The 16,493-nt window shown below is 44.9% G+C and overlaps 1 protein-coding gene across 1 annotated transcript; it reads left to right on the forward strand.

Annotated features, from left to right (window-relative positions):
* Nucleotides 1-678: 678 nt before the first annotated feature.
* On the forward strand, nt 679-15,336 carry LOC307208922 (uncharacterized protein). The gene is made up of 2 exons (XM_079963963.1): nt 679-847; nt 13,937-15,336. The coding sequence occupies exons 1-2, from the start codon at nt 772-774 to the stop codon at nt 14,809-14,811; spliced, it is 951 nt and encodes a 316-aa protein (XP_079820089.1). The 5' UTR covers nt 679-771; the 3' UTR covers nt 14,812-15,336.
* Nucleotides 15,337-16,493: the final 1,157 nt, after the last annotated feature.

Genomic DNA, 16,493 nt, shown 5'->3' on the forward strand with positions numbered 1-16,493 from the left:
TATTTTAAAAGGTAACTATCGTCAAACAAGGAAAATAAAAAATACCAACATAATTTTGTGATTTTACAAAGCATAATATAACTAATAATTTTCTTAAATTATTGGGGGGGCAGAGCTCGGGCCCCCTCAGGCCCCATGGAGTCGGCGCCTATGTATCTACTTGCACTTTGATGTGCTTTCGAACTGCTAGGTGGGCAGGAGCAGGGACCGAGCAACGGGAGCTCACCCCGTCGCAGGGATTCGAACCGCCAACCTTTTGATCAGCAAGTCCTAGGCTCTGTGGTTTAACCCACAGCGCCACCCGCGTCCTGACCAAACTGGTTGGGCTCCCCTAAATCCGCCTCTGCTTGTGGACTTACGATGGGCATCTGACTGGCCACTGGAGAACTTGATGCTGGACCAACCAGGGCTGGGCTCGACACGGCTGAGCTCTCCTTAACGTTCTTGCCAATGCATGCCACAATAATTCCATTCCCAAACAATTCCATTGGCAGGGCTCCTTTCATCATTCCTGTCGCCTCTTGCCAAATTCCCTTTGGGAGGATGCTCTTCAAACATTGCGTCTGCTCTGTTGAAACATCAGGAAAGGCGCTTCCTTGCAGGTGATAGCAACACACCACACCCTGGCAGTCTGGGAAACCCAGCCCTTCATCCCATTAGCAAGGATATAAGCGGCACCCCCACTTTTCGGGAACGTCTGGAGCAATTTTCTCTGCGCGGAGCCGGTCCTGACTTACGAAGCGGGGTCCTGAACTTGCCAAAACAGAAAGGATGAAGCTCAGTTCGGGCAGGATGCCCCTGGGGGTGAAATCTGCCTTCGTCTTGGCAGTGGTTCTTCTTCTTCAAGGTAGGTAACTGACAGGGTGGTCCTAAGGGTGGGGTGGGGGAGGAACATAATAAAACAGGACTATGAAGAGTTTTGTGGCTCCTTAAACATTAGCACATTCATTGCAGCGTGTAGGAGCTTGTGAAATGTAATGGGCTGCGATTCTAGCTCCACTTACCTGAGATTCAGTAGTATTTCCACAGTTAGGATCGTGTTGTTAGTCTTTTAAGGAGCCATAAGACCATTTCTTGCCGGGACGCGGGTGGCGCTGTGGGTTAAACCACAGAGCCTAGGACTTGTCAATCGGAAGGTCGGTGGTTCAAATCCCCACGACAGGGTGAGCTCCTGTTGCTCGGTCCCTGCTCCTGCCAACCTAGCAGTTCGAAAGCACATCAAAGTGCAAGTAGATAAATAGGTACCGCTCCAGTGGGAAGGTAAACGGTGTTTCTGTGCGCTGCCAATAAAGCGAGATGAGCACCGCAACCCCAGAGTCGTCTGTGACTGGACCTAATGGTCAGGGGTCCCTTTACCTTTACCTTTAAGACCCTTTCTTGGTTTTGCTGTAACAGATTATGGGAGAAAGTAGAGCTGCTTTCTGACTGCTTTTAGCTCCCAGCAACAAAGACTGTTTTTCCGGTCTGTTTTGCTTCCCAGGATGATGTGGGATCCAGTCAGGTTGGGGGTGGGATGGGGGAGAAAAAGGCCCTTTAAGTCACGCAAAAGATGGTGCTACAGCCAGTAATGTCACAAGGAAACTGTGCTGAGCAGTTCCGCAGTTCCTCCTGCCACCAGCCCCACAATACTGTAAGAATGGCCAGTGGTGATTTTGGGCAGTGCAGAGATTTTCCCCATACAAGGCACTGAACGGAGGGGGTATATCATCATCATCATCATCATCATCATCATCATCATCATTCTATACAGTGGTACCTCAGGTTAAGAACTTAATTCGTTCTGGAGGTCCGTTCTTAACCTGAAACGGTTCTTAACCTGAGGTACCACTTTAGCTAATGGGGCCTCCTGCTGCCCCACACCGCCATGAGCGATTTCTGTTCTTATCCTGAAGCAAAGTTCTTAACTCGAGGTACTATTTCTGGGTTAACGGCGTCTGTAACCTGAAGTGTATGTAACCTGAAGCATCTGTAACCCAAGGTACCACTGTATTTATGTGGGTATCTACTGAGAATGTCCATAAAAAGCAACAGTACCCAAAGCAATTATTGTGAAAAGAAGAAATATATTTGGGGGGGGGGGCAGAGATGCAAATGTTGTCCTTGCTCAGAGTGCCATGTTACCAAAGTCGGGCCCTGCAATGGCTTTCTCTTCTGGAAAGAAGTAAGGTTTACTTTGATTGGGCTGGAAAAAATGGTCTAGGAGTTACCCTAGTAGCTGGTTTGAAATATATGACTGGACACCACAATACTAAAGTACCATGTTAGGAAAAAATGGTCCTGTGTCCCGGCAGGTTAGGACGCTGGAGGGAATGCTGAGTTGATTCAAACGCTGATGCTGTTCTTTATTCACCACTGCCTGCCAATTTAGAGCAAGGGGATGGGTCTAAACTGTGCGTCCTAAATATTTTTGGACTTTCAATTCCCATCAGCTACAGCCAGCCTGGCCCAATGGTCAGGGGTAATAATAATAATAATAATAATAATAATAATTTATTATTTATACCCCGCCCATCTGGCTGGGCCTCCCCAGCCACTCTGGGCTGCTTCCATAGAAACCAAAAATACAGTAAAATATCACACGTTAAAAACTTCCCTGAACAGGGCTGCCTTAAGATGTCTTCTGAATGTCAGGTAGTTGTTTATCGCTTTGACATCTGCTGGAAGGGTGTTCCACAGGGCGGGCGCCACTACCGAGAAGGCCCTCTGCCTGGTTCCCTGTAGCTTTGCTTCTCGGAATGAGGGAACTGCCAGAAGGCCCTCGGTGCTGGACCTCAGCGTCCGGGCAGAATGATGGGGGTGGAGACGCTCCTTCAGGTATACTGGACCGAGGTCATTTAGGGCTTTAAAGGTCAGCACCAACACTTTGAATTGTGCTCGGAAACGTACTGGGAGCCAATGTAGGTCTTTCAAGACTGGTGTTATATGGTCTCGGTGGCCGCCCCCAGTCACCAGTCTAGCTGCCGCATTCTGGATTGGTCAGGGGTAAAAGGGAATTGTAGTTGAGCAGCATCTCTGAGAGCCACAGCTTAGGCCCTCAGTTTGGAGAAATGCTGAAGGAATTGTGGCCATTATTTCATGAGGCTGGGCAAGCAATCAGCATACCTGTTTGTTAGAGAAACGTTTTATTTTAAAACACCAATTGTGTAAAATAGATTTAAGTAACTCATCCATAGCTATTCCAGATGGGTGAAAAAGGATTTTAACAATGTAAATGAGAGAGAGAGAAACACATGCTTATTAACCTTTAGATGGAAATCAGTGAGGGTTAGAAGTACTTGACTTCATCTAGGTCAGGCATGTTCAACAGGTAGATCGTGATCTACCGGTAGATCACTGGATTTCTGCGGTAGATCACTGGCTCCCCCCAAAGAAGCTGAACAACTGTGGCTTCCCTTAAAAAAGCTCAACATTTTATCTCCTCCCTGAAAAAACTCAACAACTTTGACCTGAACCCCAAAAAGGGGGTTGATCACTGCCAGTTTTTAACTGTGAGTAGATCGCAGTCTCTTGGGAGTTGGCCACCCCTGATCTAGGTCATGCAGTTGTGTGGTGTAGTGGTTAGAGCACCAGACCTGGAAGGCCAGGGTTCAAATCTCCACTTCCCCATGAGGCTCACTGAGTGAACTTTGGCCAGTCGCTGCATCTGTTCAGGAGGTTGCTGCTTCCGTCTGGACAGGGAGGGAGGGGAGGTTAATATCCAAGTCCAATTATGATGCTGACTGGATAGTTTGGGACAGCCTCCCTTGACCTAACCTAGAAGGTTGTCATAAGAATTAAATTTGTAAGAATTGTAAACAGTGATTGCATCAAGCATCGGTATTATTGGGCATTTGGTAGGGCCACTTCTCTGCCCAGGGCCTGCTGCTAACTCCTGAAGTCTCCTGGATGGGCTCCTCTTCAATGCCTCTTCCACCTGCCTGCTGCTCACATGCAAGCAGTGGCAAGAATGAGGACACTGAGCACCAGGCAATATTAAAGAGTGAGCCGATACCGATTGTAAAGAACGTTGGATATAGTTGGGCTAAATGACCCTTGTGGTACCTTCCAACTCTACAATTCTAGGAAGTGCTGTGGAAAAGGTTCCCCCTGAGGTTGATGTGGGGTGGGGTGGGGGGAGTGGAATTCAGAAGAAGATCTCAGGCAGACCTTCTAGAGTCTAGTGAGCAACCAGGAAGCATCTCTCCCAAGGAGGACGTGTGCAGGTGCCACACCTCTGTGGCTGCTGTCTGCTTCCTGTCTGCTGTTGTCAAATCAGCCGGTAAACATGGTTGCCATTGCTTATTTATATCTTTCTTTCATGGCACCCATACCTTCAAACTGTCCCCATTTGCTCGGGACATTCATGGAATTACAGAAGCCATCTGTATATGGCTTCTAATATGTCCTTTTCGGTAGCGGCGCCCTCCTTGTGGAACCCGCTCCCTTCAGATGTCAAGGAAATAAGCAACTATCTGACTTTTAGAAGACATCTGAAGGCAGCCCTGTTTAGGGAAGTTTTTCATGTCTGATGTTTTATTGTATTTTTACTGTTCTGCTGGGAGCTGCCCAAAGGGGGCTGCGGAAACCCAGCCAGATAGGCAGGGTATAAATAATAAAATTACAGTGGTACCTCGGGTTACAGACGCTTCAGGTTACAGACTCTGCTAACCCAGGAATAGTACCTCAGGTTAAGAACTTTGCTTCAGGATGAGAACAAAAATCGTGCAGCGGTGGTGCTGTGGCAGCAGGAAGCCCCATTAGCTAAAGTGGTGCTTCAGGTTAAGAACAGTTTCAGGTTAAGAACGGACCTCCAGAACGAATTAAGTTCTTAACCCGAGGTACCACTGTATTATTATAGGGATGAGGTGGTCTGGCTCCTACAAGAGCGCCATACCAAAAGACATGCATCCTGATTTTTGTTAAAGTTGTGTTGGAGGGTACATAAAGAGGTCCCAAGTGGTCTCCTACTCAGGCACTGTCCTAACCCCAACCTTCTTAGCTTCAGCAAAGAAGTTGCATCATGTGGCCAGTGCTGTGGAGCCATATCTACCTGTTTCTGAGTTGGCATATCATGCATGGCTCTGGGCCTACAGAGTTTCTGTCCCCAAAAAGGAGAAGTACTAGCCGAGTTTGTTAGACTGGTGAAACTAGATTGCTTCTCGAGTGTGCCCAAGGTATCATCCATCTCTAGTTCTAACCCATAATTACCCCTTTGAAGTTGGTGAGATTGAAGGAGAGTGGCCAAGCTGAAGACATTTAACGAGTTTAATGCCTGCCAAGATGTTAGTAACCCATGTTCAAATGCTATCAAAGCCTCCTTCAAGAACCATTCACTATGGGTCTTTACGAGCACTACAAATTTGGTACATGGGTGTTGCCATTCAACCAACACTCTGTGGGATGCTCAGACGCTGGCATTCAGCCTATGTTGTGATCAAGGATAAGAGCTAGGTCACGCAGCTAGGTTCTCACAGTGACCAACCAGATGCCTGTGGGAAATCACAAAAACGCAATAGGGATCCAACGGATCATTCTGTTTCCTGTCTGTGTTAGTTGGGTATGTGTTCATTCATTAGTCCATTCGGACCCCTTTCCTTTTTTGCATTACTCTACAGTCTGTCTGAAAAATTGAATTTTAAATATCTACAGTGGAACCTCGGTTTTTGAGCGTCTCAAAAGCTAAACGATTTGGAACCTGAATGAAACCCGGAAATAATTGCTTCCATTTTCGAACGCACCTTGGAAGTATAGTGGTACCTTGGGTTACATATGCTTCAGGTTACATACGCTTCAGGTTACAGACTCCGCTAACCCAGAAATAGTACCTCAGGTTAAGAACTTTGCTTCAGGATGAGAACAGAAATCGCACAGTGGCAGCAGGAGGCCCCATTAGCTAAAGTGGTGCTTCAGGTTAAGAACAGTTTCAGGTTAAGAACAGACCTCCAGAACGAATTAAGTACTTAACCCGAGATACCACTGTAGAACAGCTTCCACTGCGTGTTTTTCCATTTTTTCCCCAATGGACTTTGTTGATTGCCCATTGACACTCAGTTTTCAAACGTTTCAGAAGTCAAACGGTCTTCTGGAATGGATTATGTTTGAAAACCGAGGTTCCACTGTATTTTTGAAAGCATTTTCTCAGCGTGTACGCAGTTCTAAAAGCCCAGAACTGTGCTGCAAAATACAGAGAAGGGAAAAGTCCAAATCGTGTCTGTGCTCCAATGTTCATGTTGGTCTGGGAGTTGCGGATCAAGTTCATTCACATAAAGATTCCTGAAGAATGAAACGCTCCTGCCTCCCTAGTTATGACGCATTCCAAGTAAGTGTTGGTCCACGGTTTTACTGAACTCGGTTCAGTTTCTTCTGCTGCTGTTATGATCAGGAGTCCTTAATTTGAATTTAAACAGTGATGTGGGCGAGAGGGACGGTCCTCCTGGATGAGAGACGACAGGTTGGCAAGGCATTCACCCATCCTTCCCACAGTTCTGTGTTGTGGCAATTCTGATATGAAGCATTCTGGGACCACAACAAGATTGTGCCTTGGCCAAAGGCCTGGTGGAACAGCTCTGTCTTGCAGGCCCTGCGGAAAGATGTCAAGTCCCGCAGGGCCCTAGTCTCTTGTGGCAGAGCGTTCCACCAGATCGGGGCCATGGCCGAAAAAGCCCTGGCTCTGGTTGAGGCCAGCCTAACCTCCTGTGGCCCGGTATCTCCAAGATGTTTTTATTTGAAGACCATATGGTCATCCATGGGGAGGCTTGAGTTTCTGGGACAGTCTCAAGGGCAGCCCCACGTAGAATGAGTTAAAATAATCAAGCCTGGAGTATGGCTAACGTTGCGAGCAACCCGTAATCCTTATATAAAAATCAATCTGCTTTGCTAAGCCATCACATGCTAAAATGACTGGTTATAATTTCTAACTAGACTAAGACAGAAACCAGCCAAATAAAAAACCAACTTTGCTAAAGGAGCCAAGAATGTATATGCAACTTTTTCTTTGAAGTCAATGGGGATTTAGGAGTGCCTGCCTTGGATGTCATTATTTCTGGCTGATTTGCAACGTCAGAAGAAAGCTCACATCACAGCCCTCAGCAACAGGGTGAGCTCTGCGTACACCTGAAATGACAAGCATGCCTACTAGCAAATGAATACTAGCTCAGCCTTGCCTCTCCTCATCATGCTTTTGTTAAAAATGCTTCCTTTCAAAGCATAAGAAGAAATCTCCACCAATTTATCCACTTATTCATCATTCCCCCCCAAAGGAATATATATATATATATTTAATTATTTTCTTAAGAAAGGAACACGACGACAACAACAATACAACAACCCTTGTTGCAGAGAGTGTCTTCTTCTTTGGCGATCACTCGTAGCCGAGTAAGATTGTCTTTCATAAACATGGTCTTAACAGTGAGTCCGTAAGTGACTGTGGAGGCCAATTCTGGATCCACACGTCCTTCCACAGTGGGGACATTGGTTTCCAGGCAGGAGTTGATCACGGTGAGGGTTTGTCAAGCATGTGCAGAGTACAACAGCCCACTGATGTATTTATTTAAGAAAGCTATATCCCTTACAACCCCCCCCCCCAAAAAAACATAAAAGATACAAAATCAAAAACATCAGAAAATACAAAACGTTAGAACAATGTTCGTAGCGCAGAAGTCTGTTTAACCTAGCCAGGCCGGAAACTTAGCAGGGACAGCGCCTGTCTGATTTTTCATGGGAAGGAGTTCCAGAAAGTTGGGCCTATTGCGTGAGTTGTGTTTCTGGTCCATGGAAGACCAGCAGTAGTGAGGCATCTAATCATAAGCTTGCATTTTTATTAAAGCTTATATGTTTAATCAGGGCTTGTATTTTAAGAATGAGCTTAAAAATGTTCTGTTTCATGCCAGGCAGAAGACCAGTTGCCTAAAAACCTTGGCAAGATGTTTTACTCCTAGACAAGGGCCCCCCCCTGATTTATAGCAGAAAACAATTCTCAAAGTCGTAAAAAGGGAATTACAGGCTGACAGCCAAGGTTACACTGACCCTACAAATTAAGGGTGGATAAATAGTAAAATGAGCCATATCTTCTTCCTAAGGTTAAGAAGGTCAAGAGCAGTGAAAAAGCATCTAGCTGGCAGAAAGAGAACATTTTTGGGAAGACTTTTCTAAAGCTGTTTCTTTCTTAAACTAAGATCCTTTTAAGATTTCTTTTCCTTTTAAAAGGTTGTTTATGTATTAAATATATTAGTTTAAATATAATTATGCAAAGGATTTAAGAAATGCTAGATTCTTATTTCATATAGTTGTAAGAGTTGTAACTATCCTGAAATTAAGTCAGCCACCAGCCCCCCTTGCCAGACAGAAGACGCCAATCGAGCACTCCTGATATATGGTTGTCAGGCCTTTTGTTTAGAAACCTTCAAATGAAGGAGATCTCTCAATGTTGATGTGAACTCAATCCTTGACATATGCATAAGATAAAAATTCAAGATTAATTATCTGTTTTGGAAGGCAATAGGGCAAGGAGGGCAAGAGGTGAGCTGGTAATTAAGATTCCTTGTTGAGACACATGTAAGATATATTACTACTTATTTGTCATTTATAGATAGAAGAATATATAGCTTTTTGATTTCCATAAAAGGCAAGAGGAAATGGGTGTATCTTTTGTGATTGGTTCTAGCAAATAGCCAATAGGAATTTTAACCAGGCTGATTGGACAGAGGCAGCCACAGGAGGAGCAAGGGGGCTGGATTAAGGAAATATAAGTGCTGGCCAGAATGGCAAGAGGCCAGGCCAGAGCTTGGTAACCATATACCACTGTGCCTCATATTTATTTGTCTGACAAATAAATTACTATTTTAATTTCTCTATTGCTGCGTTGAATATTTCATTCCAGCTAAGCGTTAACCACAAGCAGGGTGCTACAGTAGTGTTCCCCAATGATGATCTAACTCATCGCTTTAGGACATTTGTAGGAAAGGCACAGACCTAGCCCTAGAATTGTAGAGTTGGAAGGGACCACGGGGGCCATCTAGTCCAACCCCCTGCAAAGCAAGAATCTTTTGCCCAATGAGGGCTGTCCTTAAGGCATCCTGGGCCCAATGTTGAAAGGTAGGGGGATGCACATCAAAGCTTAGTTTAAGCAGAGTAACCTTTGATTCACATACAGTGGTACCTCGGGTTACATACGCTTCAGGTTACATACGCTTCAGGTTGCAGACTGCGCTAACCCAGAAATAGTACCTTGGTTTAAGAACTTTGCTTCAGGATGAGAACAGAACTCATGCTCTGGTGGCGCAGCGGCAGCAGGAGGCCCCATTAGCTAAAGTGGTGCTTCAGGTTAAGAACAGTTTCAGGTTAAGAACGGACCTCCGGAATGAATTAAGTACTTAACCTGAGGTACCACTGTATAGGCCTGGGGTTGGAACAAAGATTCTCTCCAAAGTGATTTAGGTACTCTCAGGTTCAAAATGTTAGGTACTCTCAAGTTCAAAATGGCCCCAGGGATTGGAGGGGACGTTTTCAGATGACATCACAGAGTGCTGGTCATTCCACACTGTGTGGAATTTTGGCTGTTTCTGCAGAGCTGCAGGACTCCTGTTGTCAGAGCTTGACCCTTGCGAGAAATAGGCACGTACGGCTTGAACTCTGTGAGCGTGATTTCAAGGTAGGGGGCTTGAGAAACTTGATTTCCTTGTGTTATGATGCAAACCGACTTGACCTGCGCTTCCAGGAACTCGTGCACGGATAGGAATGTATGTACTTATCCTTTGGATTCTGCCGTTCTCTGAATATCGCAGTTCAGTTCTCAGCTTAACGAATGCATGGGAACACATTAAAATGTGTCGTTCGGGATAAAAATATGTTTAAAAATGCATGTATTGGGAATAAATATGTATCAACATACAATTTTGATAACATCTTTAAAAACACATTTTTGTGGAGATTTTAAAATGTGAGATTACAGTGGGAATTGATTGGAGCAGACTTTTGAAGAAACACACATGAAGCAGACACAGACTTGAAGCAGGCTGATCAATCTATCCTTATTGCAGAGCGGTCTCTGGGGCAACTTGATTCTCACATGCTCCTAAACCCTTGCAACCTTGTTCAATATATGCTACTTTTTGCTTGGATGAGAAGGTTGTATAATGCAAGGCAGGATTTAGGTTCCTTTAGCCTTGGGCTCCTTTGCGAGGGAAGATGGGGTATAAATTTATTCAACAAGCATTTCAAAATTATCTTTTTAAAGAATTAAAAGAATTATTAAAAATAATAAAGCAAGCCTCCCATTCTGAATCATCTTATTTTCTTGCATGTTGTAGTTCATGAACAGAGAACCTCGAGGTGCTGTTGCTCTCAAACCCCCCTCATCCCATTATATATATATCACTGAAAATTTTCAGGGGACAAATAAAGTAAACTCTCATCATCGCTAACCATTGACCATGATGGCTCTAGGGCTATGGGAGTTGGAGTCTAGCCACACCTGGAGGACTCCAGGTCCCCCCAGTCCTTCTATCTAAAGCAATAGCAGCTTTCATCCCTCAGCTATGAATTCTGCATTCCAGCAAAGGTGTGCTGAAGGTGATAAACAATTTAATTGGTTTCAGGGTGGAGCTGGATCGTTTTGAGACATACAATTAAAATTATTGACGGCTGTGCTTCCTTCTATTAAGACCTGAATAAATAAGAGGTTTGGCTGGCCTTTACGAGGGGACTGTGTCTTTGCCGAGGCGAGCTCTGCTGCCCTGCGTAACTCTTTGACAGTAGATGTTTGGCAGAAATTATTCTTGCCTCTGTTTACATGGCTCTTAAAAGTATACTACCCTACTTGTCATACGTCTGGGTTTTCCCGGGCATTTTGCCGATTCATTGAAAATCCCGTACATGTCTGGGAGAACCCGGACGTATGGCAGACCTATATTAATATAAAGAAGCTCGTTTACAATACTGCTATTTCTTAGTTGTGGATTTTGGTTTGTTCTGTTTTGTGGGTGGGTGTGTTTTGTCTTTTGTTATAAAACTACGAATAAAAAAGCTTTAATAAACAACAAATGGTGTTGTTCAGTCAGGTCATTTGTATTACCAACCAGTATTTATTGATGATTTTGTTATTATTGTACTGTAGTTTTATATGGTGTGGTATTATTAGGAAAGTGTGGTACGTAAAATAAACAAATAACTCATTTACCATTTAAAGATAAATCAGATGTCACCTTGATTTTTGGGAGGGGCTTCTGTGAATTTAATCTCTTGGGGCCAGGCCACTCCAACAGGTTAAGCTTCAACTTAGAGAGTAATGGGAAAATTCTCAGCTGGTTGAATTTCTGCCTGATTTTGCTAGTAGCGCACCACATTTTAGGCAGATATTGAGCAGATGTTGCTTTCCCGGCAAGGAGGTGCAACTGTACCTGTTGATTTTCTACCTGCGAAACACTTAAGAGCCACTTCACAGGAATTATGCAGTGCTGTTACTCAGAGGAAACAATGCCAATGGCAACTTGATTTAGCATACTGGGAAGTTCTTTTTAACCGTGTTTATTTTCCTAAACAGCCCGAAATATTCCTGGATGTAGAAATCAGCCAATGAGAAGGACTCATGCACAGTATCTGTGCTTGGACTTAGAGACAGCACAATTCAAATCCAGTTCTGCCATAGATTTACTGAATGGGCATTTAAGGCCTGTTTTATTTTGGAAGGACTATAGCTCAGTGTAGAACATCTGCTTTGCATGCAGACGGCCCCAGCTTCATCCCTTAGCATCTCCAGGTAGGACCACGAAAGCCCCATATCAGAACACCGGAGATGGACCAGTGGCCTGACTTGGTATGTGGTCCAGCCAGTTAAATGGGAACTGAACAAAATAACGCAACACGATGGCCAATAACAATGGCACTAAACACTATTTATTTTGTTGTTGTATAGTCGTTTAGTCGTGTCCGACTCTTCGTGACCCCATGGACCAGAGAACGCCAGGCACTCCTGTCCTCCACTGCCCCCCGCAGCTTGGTCAGACTCATGCTGGTAACCTCGAAAACACTATCCAACCATCTCGTCCTCTGTCGCCCCCTTCTCCTTGTGCCCTCCATCTTTCCCAACATCAGGGTCTTCTCCAGGGAGTCTTCTCTTCTCATGAGGTGGCCAAAGTACTGGAGCCTCAGCTTCAGGATCTGTCCTTCCAGTGAGCACTCAGGGCTGATTTCCTTCAGAATGGAGAGGTTTGATCTTCTTGCAGTCCATGGGACTCTCAAGAGTCTCCTCCAGCACCATAATTCAAAAGCATCAATTCTTCGGCGATCAGCCTTCTTTATGGTCCAGCTCTCACTTCCATACATCACTACTGGGAAAACCATAGCTTTAACTATACGGACCTTTGTTGGCAAGGTGATGTCTCTACTTCTCAAGATGCTGTCTAGGCCTGTCATTGCCCTTCTCCCAAGAAGCAGGCGTCTTTTAATTTCGTGGCTGCTGTCACCATCTGCAGTGATCATGGAGCCCAAGAAAGTAAAATCTCTCACTGCCTCCATTTCTTCCCCTTCTATTTGCCAGGAGGTGATGGGACCAGTAGCCATGATCTTCGTTTTTTTGATGTTGAGCTTCAGACCATATTTTGCACTCTCCTCTTTCACCCTCAATAAAAGGTTCTTTAATTCCTCCTCACTTTCTGCCATCAAGGTTGTGTCATCTGCATATCTGAGGTTGTTGATATTTCTTCCGGCAATCTTAATTCCGGCTAGGGATTCATCCAGCCCAGCCTTTCGCATGATGAATTCTGCATATAAGTTAAATAAGCAGGGTGACAAAATGCAGCCTTGTTGTACTCCTTTCCCAATTTTGAACCAGTCAGTTGTTCCATATCCAGTTCTAACTGTAGCTTCTTGTCCCACATAGAGATTTCTCAGGAGACAGATGAGGTGATCAGGCACTCCCATTTCTTTAAGAACTTGCCATAGTTTGCCATGGTCGACACAGTCAAAGACTAATACAAATGATCAGAAATTGCAACCAAAGTCTCTAAATCTTCTTCACCAGTTGCGGTGGAATAATTCAAAAGTTCGATAAATACATAATCTGTCACCAAATAGCACCAGAAAAGAGTTCCGGATAACCAATCTTTTTCGTTCAATGCTTCATTAGCCAGTCTTGATCAATTCTTCATCAGCCAGACTTGTAACTTCAGTATCATTTGACCACTGATCCAGAGCATATTTTCTACAGTGTTTATATTTACTTACAGGTAAGATTGGCTTGTTAATAAATTGAACTATATACTTCTCTTATTAATTCTTATAAGTCTGGCTGATGAAGAATTGATCAAGACTGGCTGATGAAGCATTGAACGAAAAAGATTGGTTATCCGAGAACTCTTTTCTGGTGCTATTTGGTGACAGATTTATCGAACTTTTGAATTATTCCACCACAACCGGTGAAGAAGATTTAAAGACTTTGGTTGCAATTTCTGATCATTTGTATTAGTCTATAAATAGTGTTTAGTGTCATTGTTATTGGCGCCATCGTGTTGCGTTATTTTGTTCAGCTTGTCTATATTGCAACACAGGAGTCTGTTTAGGAGTTAAATGGGAACAACACCTGATCACAGGACCGATACGAAGATAGATGGATAAGGAAACATTGTCACCTGTCCTTTGCCATACAAATAGGGTGAGGCCTGCACTTAAACTCTCAATCCCTTGGGAGTCACTGGTGTGTGGGCTGCTGCCTGAGGCAGCAACAGGAACAACACCTTGGATGAAGCAAGAGGAAAGGAACCTGCATATTCAGAGAAATCACGTGGTACAGAGCAGATCTCTGGGGAGTATACTGCTTGTTTGTTCTTTGGCTAATGGTGTTTCCTCATATGTCCCTAAAAAACCTGCGTAATGTACAAATTGGGCTTGGGCATGTGGCATGGGTGTCTCAGTTTATAGGCTCACCGTTTCACAATCTTTCCCCTTTGTGGTCCCTTCCCAGGTGTGACATGTATGAGCCTTCGAAGCACTGCTGCAACAAGCGCTCCTGTATCCCTCGGCGTGGCTAATCCATCAGTGGCCGGTACCCTTGAGAAGGAGGAGACCCTGGATGAAAACGAGCTTGATGCCAATGAGCCTAAAATGGATTATGACGAGGCCGACCGTGACGACTCCCTGGAATATGATGGGACCGTTTCACTTGACAAAGTAGGCGCAACCGAGTCCCCAAAAGACACCATGAAAGAAGACGAAAACGAGGAGGGAGCGAGTAACGTGGAAGTGTCCCCAAAGGAGAACAGGCGAGCGGAAACCAACATTTTGGAAGGGGTAGTAGACCCAACTGACCTTGATGATGCCCTTAACTTTATCAGTCTCATTGCCAAGAGAGCTGCTGAGGAGCTAGAAGAGGAAGAGGCGGAGGAAATGATGCCGAGTGATGACGATGCTCTTAACTTCATTAGGCTGGTTGCCAAGAGAGCAGCTGAAGAGGAGGAGGCAGCTGAAGAAGGGAAGCCAGTTGACGAGGATTCCTTTTTGTTTACCGACCTGCCCAAAATCTTGGGGCCCTTGCTGAAAGCGTTTTCTAGCACGCCAGAAAATTCTGAGGCTCCCTCACCGGATGACTTCTTTTCTTGGTTTCCTGACCTGAAGAAACTGCTGGAGGATCCCAAGCCGGCTGGCAGGAGATCTTATCTGCCTACTTCTCCGCAGCCATCCCTACAAATATCCCCTGCCTCTCCCCAGCCCACTGGATCTGAAGTCCTTTCCTCCCCATCTCTGCCAGAAGCGTCAACCTCTACTGCCCAACCAACCATACCTGAACCTCCTAAGCCTTCTCCCCCAGAAGTCCCAGACTCAGAAGAGAGATTTTATTAAGCAGGCACAGCCAAGCAGTCCTCACCTTTTTGGAGAATGAGGAAAATGAAAAAGGAAGGCTGGTCGGGAGTCTCATTCCCCCAACCTCCTATTTCTCCTTGAGATCACCTCTATTTCTTATTATTAACAAGGTATAAAAAGTAAGCACAATATATGCTTTTAAAACACACTGTTTTTCATTTGGCAATTTAATACTGCATCTACCCAAGAGCTACACAAAGGTGTGTTGTACTCAGGGATTGGAGGAGAAATTTAATTTGGTTTGCATTTGAATTGAAGCCTGCCTAATTTGCACATCCCAAATCTGTGCGTGAACAGAAATGCTGCCTTATCTTAGTGGGCAGACTTATCTATCCCTAACTGTATTTGGGCATAGTGAATCAACTCTGCTTTGTTTCCTTAAATACAGCCCAGCCTCCAGATTCTCCCTATCTTCATTAAGCTAGGAATCTGCTGCAGGCTTGTATAAAGAGCACTGCCAAAAAGCTGTATATCACCTTGCTTAATAAACCTGTTTGGTTACTACTACCTGCGTGGAGCCTGAATCTGTAGTCAAGGTTCAAGAGACAAGAACAACCACCACTGGGATTTGGGGGTACTGTGGTAGGATAGAGGGCGAAATAAATGGGGAGGAGAATAAGAGAGACAACATCACAGGTTCTTTTGTCACGTGTGTGTGCAGACCCTCCAGGTTTCCCTGTTTTCCAGGGACAGTTTCAGATTTACAGAAGCCGTCCCAGTTTCTGATTTGATCCCATAATGTCCCGCTTTTCCTTAGGATGTCCCTATTTTCATTGGAGAAATGTTGGAGGGTGTAGAGTTATCTGACCCCCAAGCCATCTGAAGGCAGCCCTTTATAGAGAGGCTGGAGGAACCCAGTCAGATGGGCGGGGTATAAGTAGTAATACAACAGCAACAGCAACAGCAACAACAACAACAAGAAGATGTCCCTATTTACATTGGAGAAATGTTGGAGGGTATGTGTGTGTGTGTGTGTGGGGGGGAGAAATATCCCAGATTCAAATCTCACCTTGGTCATGACCTCACTTTTATTTAATAATAATAATAATAATAATAATAATAATAATAATTTATTATTTATACCCCGCCCATCTGGCTGGGCCTCCCCAGCCACTCTGGGCGGCTTACATAAAAACCAAAAATACAGTAAAATATCACACGTTAAAAACTTCCCTGAACAGGGCTGCCTTAAGATGTCTTCTGAATGTCAAGTAGTTGTTTGTCACTTTGACATCTGCTGGAAGGGCGTTCCACAGGGCGGGCGCCACTACCGAGAAGGCCCTCTGCCTGGTTCCCTGTAGCTTTGCTTCTCACAATGAGGGAACCTCCAGAAGGCCGTCGGCGCTGGACCTCAGCATCCAGGCAGAATGATGGGGGTGGAGACGCTCCTTCAGGTATACTGAGGCCGTTTAGGGCTTTAAAGGTCAGCACCAACACTTTGAATTGTGCTCGGAAACATACTGGGAGCCAATGTAGGTCTTTCAAGACCGGTGTTATATGGTCTCGGCGGCCGCTCCCAGTCACCAGTCCAGCTGCTGCATTCTGGATTAGTTGTGGTTTCCGAGTCACCTTCAAAGGTAGCCCCACATAGAGTGCATTGCAGTAGTCCAAGCGGGAGATAACCAGACCACTCTGGCGAGACGGTCCGCAGGCAGATAGGG

Source organism: Podarcis cretensis (genome assembly GCF_951804945.1).
Source record: "Podarcis cretensis genome assembly, chromosome: 2".
Taxonomy (NCBI): Eukaryota; Metazoa; Chordata; class Lepidosauria; order Squamata; family Lacertidae; genus Podarcis; species Podarcis cretensis.